The 14,827-nt window shown below is 37.5% G+C and overlaps 1 protein-coding gene across 4 annotated transcripts in view; it reads right to left on the reverse strand.

The window, feature by feature from the left end:
* Positions 1-314: 314 nt before the first annotated feature.
* Positions 315-14,827, reverse strand: part of PLAG1 (PLAG1 zinc finger) — a 50,737-nt gene continuing 36,224 nt past the window's right edge. For 2 of the 4 annotated variants that reach the window (XM_027579267.2, XM_027579275.2), the window contains 3 exons: positions 10,067-10,165; positions 7,166-7,524; positions 315-6,640 (listed from right to left, as the gene is read on the reverse strand). In XM_027579267.2, the coding sequence (XP_027435068.1) occupies positions 5,383-6,640; positions 7,166-7,407 (1,500 nt within the window). In that variant the 5' untranslated portion in view covers positions 7,408-7,524; positions 10,067-10,165 and the 3' untranslated portion in view covers positions 315-5,382. The remainder of the gene's footprint in view (positions 6,641-7,165; positions 7,525-10,066; positions 10,166-14,827) is intronic. The other 2 variants (XM_027579285.2, XM_027579293.2) reach the window with 1 other exon arrangement.

The raw sequence follows: 14,827 nt of genomic DNA on the forward strand, positions 1-14,827 counted from the left end.
AAAGAAAAAGTTATTCCAGATAGAAATGTATCATCTATTAAAATTTCAGGAAGATCTACATTATCTAAAGCCATTCTATAATTTTATTCATATATTTTGTGGAGTTCACATATCTTTTTCTTACAGCAAACATAACACTGTAGGCCACGAGAAGCTGCAGTACTATTGTTTCATTAGCAGCAAATTAATATTTTATATCTGGGTAACTGGACAATAAATAGCCTGCTTCTTTGGATGTGGATGTTTAAAATGTAGTATCACTGCAGCTTCATAATGTGATTGCTATTTTACAGAGCTTATACACACACAAAAAATATGATCTTTGTCTATATTTTATACAAATACAACAGTAGTTTGTGAATACATTTTAAGTACATGATATACATGATAAGCCACTTGATTTCCCAATATCACAGAATAGCGATTTTAAATGCAATAAAAATATACAAAATTCAGCCTGGAATGCAGATTTTTCTTTTCTATTTTGACTCAAAACTTTATCATTAGAACATTTTTAGAGTACTAGTCCAAACACTTTTTTGTCAGCTAAAAATACAATTTCAGCAGTCCAGCTTATGTTCAGGCATGATGCAATCCATTTCCTAATGGATTCCCAGTTTTTGTTAAATTCAAAGGGCTGTTAGTAACATACAGCATGTTCTTCACTCCACACCATATTATAAAGCCCACTTTTCATTCTGAGTTATAGTCACCTTGTGGACAAAAGCTGGGTTTGTTCTGATAACATTTGCACGTCCAAGATTTCCTTTTGCAAGTGCACGTGAATACATTGTGGTGGGTGGTGTAAAAGTCTGTTAATGACAGATTAAGTCACAGTATAAAAATATATTGAACACCTTTACGCCTAATGGAGTCCTTTTTTTCCTATGGCTAAAAAATATGACTGAACGAGACAGAGACGTTTGTAGCACCATGAAGAGTTGTATCCCAAGTTACATTAGCAGCATGATCCAACATAATATTGAAGGAGTGTTTCTGAGAAGATAAACATTCATTCTGGTTCATCTGTACCACTGAAGCTTATACAAGGAAGTGTTTTATACATTAGCAATAGTTCTGTCATTTCTAGAGCTAGATAAACTTCTCAAAAGACACTGCCTTTCCATCCTCAAAGGGTTGATAACGGAGAAGGGCCTAAGGGTGATGATCTAAGTGTGCCTTTACCAACGTGGGCAGTATCAGTTTGTTTTATGTGATCCAAAAGGCGCTCCATATGGGTTTCTAGCACAAAACTACACAAGGCGACTTATGTGGATCTATGGAATCATGACAGACTATCTTTGTTGTAGACACGGCTGCTGACACAGTGTGAGAAAAAGAAGACCAAGTCAACTTAGGCACTATTTGTCAGAGATAACAGTCCACTATTGCTAATGAAGAATACTCGACATTTAAAAGACCTCCTCCAATGTCACATGGATCTCAGTAGGCTAGAAGCAACTTGGGCGAACTGGTATTTTTTAATTTACATACTGGGAAGACAGTGTGTTTTGAAACACGTAAACCTTGTAAAAAAATAAACCATTGTAAAACCTTATGAAAAGACACACACTGATTCTGTGCAATATAGCAAATTGATAAGAAAACACTGTAAAAATGTACCTGTTTAAAATACCATCTACCATTTTTGAACACAAAGCATTATATATCAAAGGCCTACATATATATCATCTAATGGCACTTGAAACAAATTATAATAAGTCTTAAAATAAAAGGCATAACCTATAAGAAAGTTTCTGTAAAGGTTTAGATTCGTTTTGAAAGTGCTATATCTTGTAATATGTGTAGTATAGAGGTTGACCAAGCTCTATTTTTAAAAAAATATTGGCCTATATATGTGTATTGCTTACTAGATGAATGATCCTGAAATATGTACTCTTTAACATTCATTATTAGCTTAATAAAGCAATCAGCTCTGGCTCATGTTTCAGTCAGTATATGGTTTTTAAAAACCGCTACTGTCCAAATTAACACAATATATCACTATATTCCACAAATGACTAAGAATAATAAAGCACAAGCAACAAATAGGCAAAAATACATAGCTTGGAAGAAACACTAAGTGAAGTTTAAAAGTTGCACAAAGAGTGGTGTGTAATCAGCCAGGACAACTGAAGTTTCTGAAAACAGCACTTGGTAATAGGATTTTAAAATGTGAATTTTAACAGTGACCAATAACTATAAAGATGGTATTTGCATACATCAGTGGATAATATTGCTTACAGTGCTGAGACCCTTCCACACTCATGCTTTTGTGTCTGGTGATTGAATTTGTACACACGTGTGGAAGTTCAAACTGAATGAGGTTCAATATCTTGTCTGAGGTCCAAATTCTAAACTGAAATATTTTTACTTAATATAATCCCTTTTTTTTTTTTTAAACCAAGCAAAGGCACTACTATAAATTTCAAGGATGATGATTCTGGCCATGGGGAGAATGAAAACAGCATTGGCAATAATTATTTTTAATCACACCCAGTTGATGTAAAAACAAATGTCAATTTTTTTCTAGAAAAAAAGAGCCAGTTCTGCGTTACATCCTTGTTAGACTATTGTGCAATTAAGATAAATGAATCTGTCTCAGGTTTAACAGAAATTCTCTCAAAAAGGGTTTGGTGACCAGTAGAGTCAATCTGAAAAACACACGAGCTGAATTTCCTCTTCCTTGGAAGTATTATTTCAAGTCTATGAGGTGGCAACAGGCCGAGAGGTGTTCACATGAAAATTAAGACTCTACAGTTTTAACCCTGGTGCCCTGAAAGATGTGCCTCCATGTATCCGAATTCCACGCAGGGCGAGAATCGGGCTAAAAATATACATACATATATGGCGCCATTCCCCATTTCCAAAATGCTTTATTGAATAAATCCTGGTACTCCCTTTTTAATTGTTTATTAGCAGTGAGATACAGCCTGCTAAGGCCAACGTCTCAGGTCATTAACTTGACTTCTCCTTAAGCAAAGTTTAGACAAAGTAGTGCTTCTACACTTGTATTTGTGACGGCTGTGTAAAAATAGGTTTTCTATTTATTTGTGCTCTGTCACCAATTTCTTTTTCCTTTTTTTAAATGGCGATTAAAGCAATATTGAACACTAATCATTCAACTAATGATTTAAGTAAGCAATCTGTTTCATAGAAACTAAAGGAAGCAGTAATAAAGCAGAGCTAAAAGCCTACTTTCAGAGCAAATATTCTCCTAATCAAAAGCTTAGGAGCAGTTTGAAAAATTTTAAATGTATTTCCTTATTAAAACATATATAATTTTAATGCCTTTGGAACACATTTTAATAAAATGTAATTTTTATAATAAAATTTAAATACATAAGTATAAAAACTACTGCTCCTAGAATTTAAAAAAAAAATAGGAGCATGATAAAATATCAGGAGCCAAAGCTCCCTTAAGAGAGCAACTCTGATTCTATGAAGTGCGATATATGTGTGTATGTGTGTGTGTGTATGTGTGTGTGTGTGTATAATATATATAGTGAAACCCCCATTTACATTATTACAATTTACATTTCTCCACAAATTATACTACTCCCAAATATTTTAAATAATGTATTATATTCAGTAATCTGCACTCATTTTTAAGAAATTCTTGGTAAACATCACAATCTGCAGTGATAATTGGCCCTATTAATGAAAAAAGAAGCTTCCGTATAGGGCTAATGAGTGCTCAGAAATATTTTTTCTTTTTTTTTTTTTTTTTAAGAGATATATACTCTTCTATAAACCTTCCCCTTCATACCCACCCCAAAAGACAGGGTCCCAAAATAAGGTGTTAACAAGTGCTTAATAGATATGTTTCAGAGGCTGATGTCCCAACCAATATTTAGAAAAGTGTAATTTGACCTTCAAAAAGGTTATGGTGGTTGTCTAATCTGAGGAAAGCCCACAGTAACTATTTTATTCAGTGAACACAATATTCTTGGTTGTTACTTTCACATTAACTAAGAGTGCTTGTTTTGCTTTAGATTTCCCCCCCTCTACAAATTCAACTGATTTGCAACTCTCCCCCAATTTCCCAGAGACGTGTAAAAGTGGGGTTTTACTGTATATATTTTTAGTCGCCTAAAACCTTGTGGTCATTCCTCAAATAGTTTTCTAATGCATTTAATTTTAAAGTCTCCATCCGAAGAGAGCAAGGAAAGATAAATCAACACGGAATAAGAAAGTTACCATAGGGGTAGGGCTATTGTTTTGTTTTCTGCTTTGGGCTCTTATGGGAGAGAAAACTGTATTAAGTTCAGCAAGAAGTGATGTGAGCAACATGCTTTTCCTTTACTCCTGAAGAGTCTAGTTTCCAACCCTGGCAACAAGGGCCAGGATCCCTAGACCAGTTCCCAAGCTGAACCAAGTGCTTTACACATCTATCTTTCTTCTTAGGAGACTATCCCACAACAGAAGAGACAGTCCACTCTGGGATAAACACCCCTGACATCTGTGGTTCCACAGTGGCTCTCGATTCTGGACTAACTGTGGACTGACAATTAAAATAGAATTGCTGGCTGCACCTGACCCACCCTTTGGCCGTGCAAGATGAGAGAGATCTAGCCATATGTCGACTCTGAAGACTCCGATGCCGTAACATGATGAGTACTATTAAATTGGAAAGAGAGCAACTTTGCAACGTGGCAAAATATCCTGCATATGAGTTTTAGGCCAACTACTGAGCAACATGGAATGCCGTGTCACCTCACCAGGAGTCTCTTTTTGCTATAAACACTGGTGCTTTGTGTTTAGGTTTTGTTTTCCTTATATGTGCATAATATAGACGGCAAATATTTGAGCCAGACAATAGCAAAATCTTCAAAATATACTGACCTGAAATTACGGTATATCTAAGAAACATCTATTATCTCTCCAAACTGGATTCTGAATTCATCTGAAAACATTTGCTTAAGAATCCATTTAGAGACTAGTAAAAATTTAAAAACTCAGGTTATTCATATACATTTTAGAAAATGTACATTCTATTGCAAAAATCTTTAATGAGCCAAATGTCAAAAGGTAGAGCCACTGATATTGGACAGAACTGAAAATTTTAAGATCTCAAAGCGATTTAAACGTGGGACTCGTAAGACTTTACTGCTAATAATGGCTTTCCTAGAGGAAAAATCATCTTAAAATATGACAATTGGCAGTGAGTGTGGACAAAATACCCAGGTAAACATAACTGAACGCAAATGGTTCCAAAGCTCATGTATAAAGCCTGTTTCTATTTCATACTGGCTTAATGAAAATTGGTACTGTACAAAAGCAGAAGTTTTTATGCTGTTTTAAAGTAGGCACTGAAATAAAAATGGTCATCTAAGGCAGGGCTACACATAGGTTTCTGTGATCAGCCCACGTCTTGGACTCCTACTGAAAAGCTTGATGGAAACGTGGCAGTGTGGTGCTCGTGCTGAAGCTACTGGTGAACGCTGCTGACAGGGAGTGCAGGGAGCCGAGCCCTAGAGTGTTTGCAGGATCCTGAAGATCCTGTGTCTGGGGAGGCAGCTGAGACACAGAAGAATGTGCTTCTTCTTGGGAATAGCTCATTCCGAGGCTCCCCACTGAGATAGGATTATAGGGAGGGCCATTGAGGGGTATGAAATTAAACAACTGGGAAAAATCCAAGGCGGGCGTGTTCAGGGGGTCACTGATTGAAATAGAGCTTTTTGACAGGGAGAGGTCCCCTGCACCATCATCGAGGGACCCAACCTGAGGATCCAACCCTAGTTTAGATGATGATGCTTGGGAATCCTGGGATGAGGAGGGCACGCCACCTTGCAGCTCCATCAGATAACTCTCAATCTCCCCCTTTAGTGGCTGTTCTTTTTCAGGAATAGAAATGGCATATGAGGTAGAACTGAACGGGTATTTGAAAGAAAGGTGGTGAGAAGGATGGACAGCGTCCATATCTATCGGGCACGTCATTCCCAAAGGTAAAGTCGTGATCATTTGGTGGGCAGGTCCCGAGCTCTGCATGGACTGAAACGGAGTGTTATAGAGGTTTAACTGCAGAGTGTTTGTGAATGGCTTTGACAACAGTTCGCTGGAAGGTAAGGACATCACCGGCAGGAGCTCATCTTTTATAGGCACAGAAACGTTGCAGGTGAATGGATCCAGAAAGTCCACCGGTTCTGTTTTGACCTTCAGAAGTTCTTGATTGTGACTCTTCTTCATGTGTCGAGTCAGGTGATCCTTCCGCCCAAATCTCTGTGCACAGTACTGACAGAGGAAGTCCTTCCTTCCCGTGTGCACCACCATGTGTCTCCGGACGTCCTTCCGGGTGTAGAAGCGGCGATCACAGTGCTCGCACTGGTGCTTTTTCTCTTTCACCCCGCCGGACGACTTGCCGGCATGCGATTTAAGGTGCTCCAGCAGCACTCCCGTGCTCTCGAAAGTCTGCAGGCAGACCTTGCAGGTGAGGTCGCCGCTTGTCGCAGCATGCAAGGCCAGGTGACGCTTGAAACCGAGCTTGGTGTTGTAGTTCTTGCCACACTCTTCACACTTAAACGTCTCTTTGTTGGGGTCGTGCGTATGGAGGTGATTCTTCAGGTGATCTTTCCGGTGAAACATTTTCTCACAATAATTACACTTGTGGGTTTTCTCAGGAGAATGAGTAGCCATGTGCCTTGAAACACAGACATATTCTGTCAGTATCACGACACAAATGGCAGGGAGTAACTTTTCAAATGGAAGCTAAGCTGCTATTCTAACACAGAGGCTCCCTGCTAACGGACACGCTTTAACTGAACATGCGCTACGAGGACAGTCAATACCCCTCAGCGCTGCAGAGCTCAAGCCGCTGAAGTGGCCACTTCAGGATTCGCTGGTTTGTAGCTATTACTACAGCAGCCAATGAGTGAGACTCAACATACTCACGTAAACGTCCATACCCTCTCCTTGTACTCTCTTTGCACAAACGGAAATTCTACTCTCAGTAAGCATTTCATTAAAAAAAAAAAATCCAAAGACACTAAGACATCAAAGTATGTGACTTAGAATACTAAAGCTAGCCAACGTCTAATCTACGTTAACATTTCCTCTCTGCAAAGCAGCTTAAGAACGTGTATACAATCATATATACGTTTACAATGGCTTCACATGGGCCAACATAATAGAAAATATAATCTGAAAGACAAATAGAGTTTAATACCTTTGTAATTTGTACTTAGAAACAAAGGCCTTGGTGCAGTCTTGTTGTATGCACTTGTAGGGCCTCTCTCCTGTGTGAGAGTAGGAGTGAACCTTTAATTTCTCAACACTGTTAAAGGCCTTGTCACACAGTTGGCAAGGAAAGTTTTTTCTTGGTTTGGTTTCACCACGCTTACGTTTCCCTGAAGGGACTTTCTGGGTATCTCTTACTTCTGACAAATCACCAGGAATGACAGTGGCCATCGCAGCCTAAAGCAGGCCTTCTTGTTGGACACTTGGGAACTGCCCAACTCCACTAAATGATTTAGCTTTAGGTGGCTTCTCAAGTTTCATGTGGTCGTAAAAGAAAGCAAAAAGGGACTGGAAAAAAAAATAAGAAACAACTAGTTTGTAACTAAATTTAATTTTTTAAATTTTTATTTGCTATGTGATGCTTTTGAATTCAAAAAGAAACCATAAAATGGATTCAGCTGGTCTAATGTAATATCTGTAGGTTTCTTTACATTTGCCAAAATACACATTAATGCATTGCTCAGAATGAACAGTTCACACCCCACCCACCCCCCCACCCAGAAATTCCACCTGACAAATGTCGTACTTAGGGAAAGCAGTAGTGATTTCAGGAACTCTCACGAAGCATCAAAACATGACACTCAAAGTAGCATTATGAAGCTTCAATTTTGACAAGGGATTAGACAACAGAAATCTGATTAAGAACAGAAATATGTTTCTGCAAATATCTTAAGGTCGAAAAAGCCTCTTAACTTGTGCAAGTCAACTCTAGTCAGACTCTGTGTTATAGAGAAATACAGGTAAGAGACTGGAAACTCTTTTAGGCACCCTGTGAACCATTTGGTCCATGGAAGAAGTGCTTAATGCAGACTCGGGAGGCCTGAAAGAGTTGAAGGCACCACCCAGAGTGGAAATTTGCTCTCAATACCAGTGTCATCACACATAGAGGGACTTCCAAGTCAAGAGTGGAAATGACTTCTCTTCATAACAAATATGCATTCTGGAAATGGTAACACCTTGTGAAGCTATTTGAGGTGAGGATCAGGGCTCCTTATCATTTGTGGGGGGGGAAAGATTCGGTCGAGGTAATTTTCCTCACCTTTTTGCACATCACAGAAAATGATTCTGTTCATTGGGCACACTGAGGTTAGTGGATGAGCCAGAGTCCTCAGGCCTCCCCAAGAGCTGAGGGGATCAGTCTTTGGCACACCTGTAACCCGTGGGCAGTACACCAGTGCGACTTTTGGCTTGGAGCACAATACCTGTGCGAGGACACATCATTATGGAGGCATTTCAGGTAAAAGGTGTATCAGAGTTTCAATTCACCACGGGTGCTATGAGGAAGAATGACATGTACGGATTGTACAGCAAAGATTATGTCTACTTAAACAAAAATGTTTAAATTGATTGGAACCTTTGGAAATTCATGGACAAGAGATAGTGAATATTATCAACTGTATTTCTCAGAGTAAGAAACCAACTCCCCAAAGATCCACCTGATATAAAAGTTGTTAAAGGGGACTCAAGTTTCATGAGTGCCAGTCTGGAAACGTACTCTTAAGAGACACAGAAATGTCTCTTAAAAAAGATCTGCTTTTTGAAGTGAAAACTGCGCGTGGCTAAATGATGATTAATCAACTACAACTCAGTTGGATTTTTCATGCTATTATGTATTTAGAAACAAACAAAAACCAGTTTCTTTATAGACCTTGTTTTGGCATCGGACTAACCCTAGTTTGCCTTTACGAGCGAGGTATGTCCCACTGAGTCCTGCAGATTCCAGGTATACTTTTGCAGGGGCCCTAAATTTAACCTAATTTCTGTAAGACTACCTGTATATTACAGTAGATCCTGCTGTGCTTTAATGTAGAGGCTGTCACTAAACAGGTGAAATAGGGCAGTTATCCACTCACTTGATTAAAAGGTAAGGCCTGTGGGCAAATTAACCAGTGTCTGCTTTGTGTACCCTTTCTTCCTCAGTAAGGAGACACAGACAAGGCCTTCCCTTCAAGCTGTGCAAATTGTCTAAATCTCCTCTGCAGTTTAAAAGTGACGTTAACACAGTTAACACAACTGACATTGCTAATATGCTAACACAATATGCTCCCCTGGTTTTAGATTTCCTGAACTTCAGGGACTTGTTCTTTCCCTGCTATATTCCCATTCAAGAGCCAGCTTCTCTAGCTCTCCCAGAACTATCTATGCAGCTATTCTTCTGTGACCGGCAATGACACTGTAAATTGGTAGAAAGCACTCTGCCAAGGCAGGAAAAAAACAGTAATTCTGACTCTTTGATTTCCTAACATGATGCTTTTATGCACCTATTTAGAGCACTGTGGGAAATAGGCTGATAAATCTGTCAACTGTGAAATCAACACAGAATGCAAAGTATCTAAGTCCCTGTATATAACTAGTATCTGAAAATATTTCAAAGACTGGTCATATTTGTCATTGTTGTGTTAAGAGTTCCAAGCATAAGGAGCAGAGAATTCCAGTTGAGAAAAAAATAACTTCTAAGTCAGTGAAAAAAAGGTATTGAAAGTACACCATGAAACAATATACAAACATTTGATTATATTAAATTTGGTGATACTCAATAGGGAGTAACAAGTGAATTGTGTTATCTTTGCATGTACATACTGAGCAATGAAGAACTGTAGATTTCAAATATTACACTTTTCTAAGACCAGCTGAAATTTTTTCATGGCTAATAATATCTTTTCATCTCAACATATTACAAAACTCAAATTAGTTATAGGTGCATTTAAAACTACAGGATAATATAAGGTTGTGAGCTCAACATTGAATAAAAGTCCACATTCATAATATGCATATCAAATACTTTAAGGATACATGCACAGAACTGTAGTGATTCTTGTTCATTGCATACCTGATGACAGATGGAAAAAGCCTCAGACCTTGATCTTAGCCAGTCCCATTGACTCTTCGTGGAAGAGAGCGGAATCCAGTCCTTCCCATTTTGGCCGATCTGTGAAACAAAAAATAAGAATGGACTACACTCTAAATGGAATCAGTATGTAAATGATGGAAAATAAAGGATAAAAGAATTGCAATTTCATGGCACATGCTTACATTCCATACTCTGCTGACGAGTCATGCATTAATTTTCACCAGTTGCAAATTTTTATTAGTTCTAAGCACACTTACATGACCAAATAAATGCAGAAACAAAAAGTAAAGTAGTATTACCTATATAAATGGCATTTTGTGATGCTGAATGACTCCCCACTTCTTTCCCAAATTCAGTTTTTAATTTTTTTAAATCTAACTTGCCTACTGAGAGAAATGGATATTAGGGTTACTCTCTGTAAACCAAACTGATCAAAATTTCATTAAGCTTAATAATTTCATGGAAGAGACAAATTCCGTGCATCTGGAACCTCACCAAAGAAGAGCAGACTCCTGAAGAAAGCACCTCATCTGCCCACAGGGCACACACTTGTGCAAGGCGGGCCACTCTGAGCTGCACTTTTGTTACCCGCAACACCTGCTGACTTATTTCTCAGAAGGCTGCAAGGATTGCTAAAATTTAACAATAACTCTGCACTCTTTAGATTTCAAAAGCATGCAAGGGAAGTTAAATATAGGTTTGCTGCAGAGGTATCAGAAACAAAGTATCATTGGGTTTTAAAAGATCATTGTCAAAAAATCTTAAAATATCTGTAAAAAATGCCTTGGCATGATCTTCAGTAAACTAAGAACATCCATACAGAAAAAAATCTGTTAATAATTCTTGATTGTACAAGTATATGTGAAAAGAATGGTCAAAAGGCAGAAAAAAACACCAGGATTATCTATTGTAGAGACTACAGGGCACAAAGAGATTAATAAGCTCTAAATATTTTAAAGATGAATGTTCAGAAATCGTGATTTTAAGAACATGAGGGGGATAATATAAATCAAATGGGTTAAAATACAATAATAAAAGGATTCACCAATGACAAGCTAAATGGAAACAATTTTACGTAACTTTCCAAACACAAATCTAATTAATTTCTCCTGATATCAAATTTTCACATAGAATTTGGTGCATAAATAAAATATTTGCTAGAGAACATTCAAGCATCATTACAAAAATAATAAAGGTATATCTGAAAGCAGCATTATTCTCATAGTTCAAAAAACAAGAAAAATAAATTCAGACTAATAAAAGATATTTAAAAAGTTAAAGCAAAAGCTCCATTCTTTTGTAAAGCACAGGACATGCATAAATGGAAGAACTGAATTCCGCACATCAAAATTGCAAAATAATAAAATTAACTTTGTAAATACTTACTTGCCCAGGGCACATACTGAGGTTTTGGTAGGGTAGTTATGAACATGAAAGCCTGTTTTGTGTATTGTGTTATTTTAATAATATAAATACCTTGCAAGTGTAGAGTGTTTTCATCTCTATGACCTCTCTGGAAAATTCAATGGACCCGAGAGGTGGATGCATTTATTATCACTGCCATTTTAAGGTGAGAGGCTCATAGAAGCTGAATATCCTGACAGCATGTATGTGGTCAAGAAGGGGGCATAAGCCTTAAAATTCCTTTTTCACTCTTATATGGCTGCATTCTAGGAGAAGGGTAGGTTGGCAAACCAATACCCAAGTGGATAAATCCTGTTATTACATTTAAAAGACAAGAACAGGGAATAGTGCCTATTTTCTCTATCAGAGCTGCCAATATGATCCCCAAAAGGAAACAAATATAAGACTTTGCTTCTTTTAGTATTTCAATATAGTTTAAAATTTCTATATTGATTTGAAATATTACCATAGTCTACAAATTACCCATTACGTATTTTAGCCTGAAATAAAATAAAGCCATCATTTTCATTCATCTTATCACAAAACATAATTCCAAAGTCACAGTTAATTTCCCTAACTTCAATCTAACTATTTTGAGTTCTTATGAGTGACCCACCAATTTCAAAGGGCTGCTAATTATTTCCCCAAACAAAGGAAACTGGGAGCCAGTTAGAGTTCATTATTATTTGGCTTGATAAAATAAACACTGAAAAATATACCGTTTGCATTTATGTAATCCTAACTAAAATGTCAACTAAAATTATCTGTGTTTTTTATAGCAATAAGAAAGACTTTTAAAAATTATTGTAACTACTATTCTGAAAAGTCTACAACAAAATGTGTACTCCTATCTTTCTTTTTTATGTGTCAAAGAGCGGTTATTATGCTTTTCAAAGGATTAAAATTCTTCTTTGCCTTGATCTAAGAATTGTGAAGCAATATACCCATATGCCCATTTCAACTCGCCCTGAGAAAGTCACACTTCAGGATGCCCTTCCAGTTTTTGCTGGTACGAGAACACACATTTATTTTCTAGGGCAACTTTTCATACATAAAAACAGTAAGTAAAGGGAACATTGTGTGTGCGTGCACACACACATGTTCGTTGTCCTATGTTTTACATTCTAAAACAGTGACTCACACAGAAACATAACCAGCAAAAATGAATCATACATCAGAGGGTCTACTGAAACAAATTCCTATGAGGATGCAGGCATAAGAACAGCCCTGTATTGGAAACTGTTTCGATACTTGCAATTCCGCAACTCTGACTGTCATTTGTCTAACAGCTGTGAATTTTTATACCACTTACCTGCATCAATAATTCTTTCATAATTAAGTTAAAAGTCAAATATACACTTTGATGATTAAGGGCAAAGGCCAATGATAATCAAAGCTTTATTTATGCTCCCATATGCTAATCATAAAACACCAGGAGTAAACAATGCAGAAAATGTCAACATTTGCTGAAAACATGTTTTTCACATAAACAGGTAGCTTGCAAAAGGAAACTTAACAAGTTAATATTTTAATTCACATGTATGAAACACAATAGAGCTTGGGATAATGTGAAAGAAATGAACAAGATAACATAACTGCGGACCAATACTGAAGTAAGGGCAATGCCATAGTTAGCACATTTTTTTGATCGTGAATGTTATGTGGAACTTTTTACAGCATTCAATTTCTGTAGGTCTGTAAAGTCCCTTATTAATGGATAATAAAAGGAGAAGTATATCTTGCAAGACTATTACAAATAGACTGTAGGGCAGAAGCTGTGTCAGTTTTATTTATTCACTGCTGTTTCCCATAAAAGTGGTTTTTTTTTTTTTTGAATGAATGAAAATAATTAAAGCAGGGCAAGTGCTTTCCAGCATCAAAACGAACTACAGGTTTGCTCAATCACCGTAACAGACCTAGGACAGAATATACGTATCTATGTTCAAGTAAAAAACAATACGGGTATAGATACAATGTGGTCCAATAAACTAAGCCACGAGAAAGGTATTTTTGAAACTTACTGGCTATTTGTAAAGTCTTAGATTAAAACAACAGCAATTACCATAAAATCTAAAATATTGGTTTTGTTTCAGAAAACAAGCATTCTCGGATTGATCCATTGCTAAGGAATCAGTTCACATAGGTAATATCAATCCAGTCCCCATTCCTAATAAAAATTGCTAAAGTGAAACCACGCCTGGTACCTGCACCCAGGCCTGGCACAGAGCAGGAAGGATGGCTGGATAGGTAGATGGTGAGATGGGGCTGCTGATGCCTCAAGAGGAAACAGAAAGAAGCAGGAGACAGGGCAAAGAGCTGGGATTGTGCCTGATCCACCCAAGCTGTCAGTAGGGACCTAACACATTTTATGCCCCAAATACTGAAAACTACAGTACTTGTTTTCCTATAGAAGTCACAGTTAACTGGGCGCCTGGGTGGCTCAGTTGGTTAAGCGGCTGCCTTCGGCTCAGGTCATGATCCTGGAGTCCTGGGATCGAGTCCCGCATCGGGCTCCCTGCTCAGCAGGGAGTCTGCTTCTCCCTCTGACCCTCTTCCCTCTCATGCTCTCTCTCATGCTCTCTCTCTCAAATAAATAAATAAAATCTTTAAAAAAAAAAAAAGAAGTCACAGTTAACTAAAACTGGTAAAAATAAGGCTGCCTGTTTTGAATGACTATACTTGATGTTTTCAACTTCTGAGCAGGTCATTAAAATGTAGTTCTAGCACAACCCTTTTGAAACTTAGCACAGAATTTAGCCTTACTCATATGTAGAAAGCCTCATGTTTACTATAGAAATAATAAAAGGCAACAGACAAGTGAAGGGAAAAAGCAGACCTATTTGTTTTTAAGAACCAATAGGAAAAAGTCAATGGATTCCAAAGTGGAACCAACAAATCCCAACATCAGTTCTCTGTACAATTAGGATGTTCCTTCTGGGCCACCTTGAACCCGGGTGTGGCTGTTTTATTACATTTTCTAGGAGTATCCAGAGAGAAGGAAGAGAGCATCAGATTTTGTCTTCCAATTCTGAAATATTTTCATTGGTTATTTATTGTATAGAACATAAATGTCAAGTTAAAAATTTTTTTCTTCTCTTTTAAAAGCTCTCTTTTAATGATCCATAACTTAGAAGTCAGCATTTCCTTTTAACAACTGTATGGAGGATTCTTCCCCCTAAGACTGTGTAGTCTCATCAAAATAAAAAGCTAAAAAAATACACATGGGTGGTATACCAGGTAATTCCCTTTTGGTCACATAGGGCAATTTTAGTCAGTAAATTTGCAAAGAGGATGTGTGAGGGGAACTGTGCACAAAGGGAAGCAATGGTGCTTGGG

This window comes from Zalophus californianus, chromosome 4 (assembly GCF_009762305.2).
Source record: "Zalophus californianus isolate mZalCal1 chromosome 4, mZalCal1.pri.v2, whole genome shotgun sequence".
Classification (NCBI taxonomy): Eukaryota; Metazoa; Chordata; class Mammalia; order Carnivora; family Otariidae; genus Zalophus; species Zalophus californianus.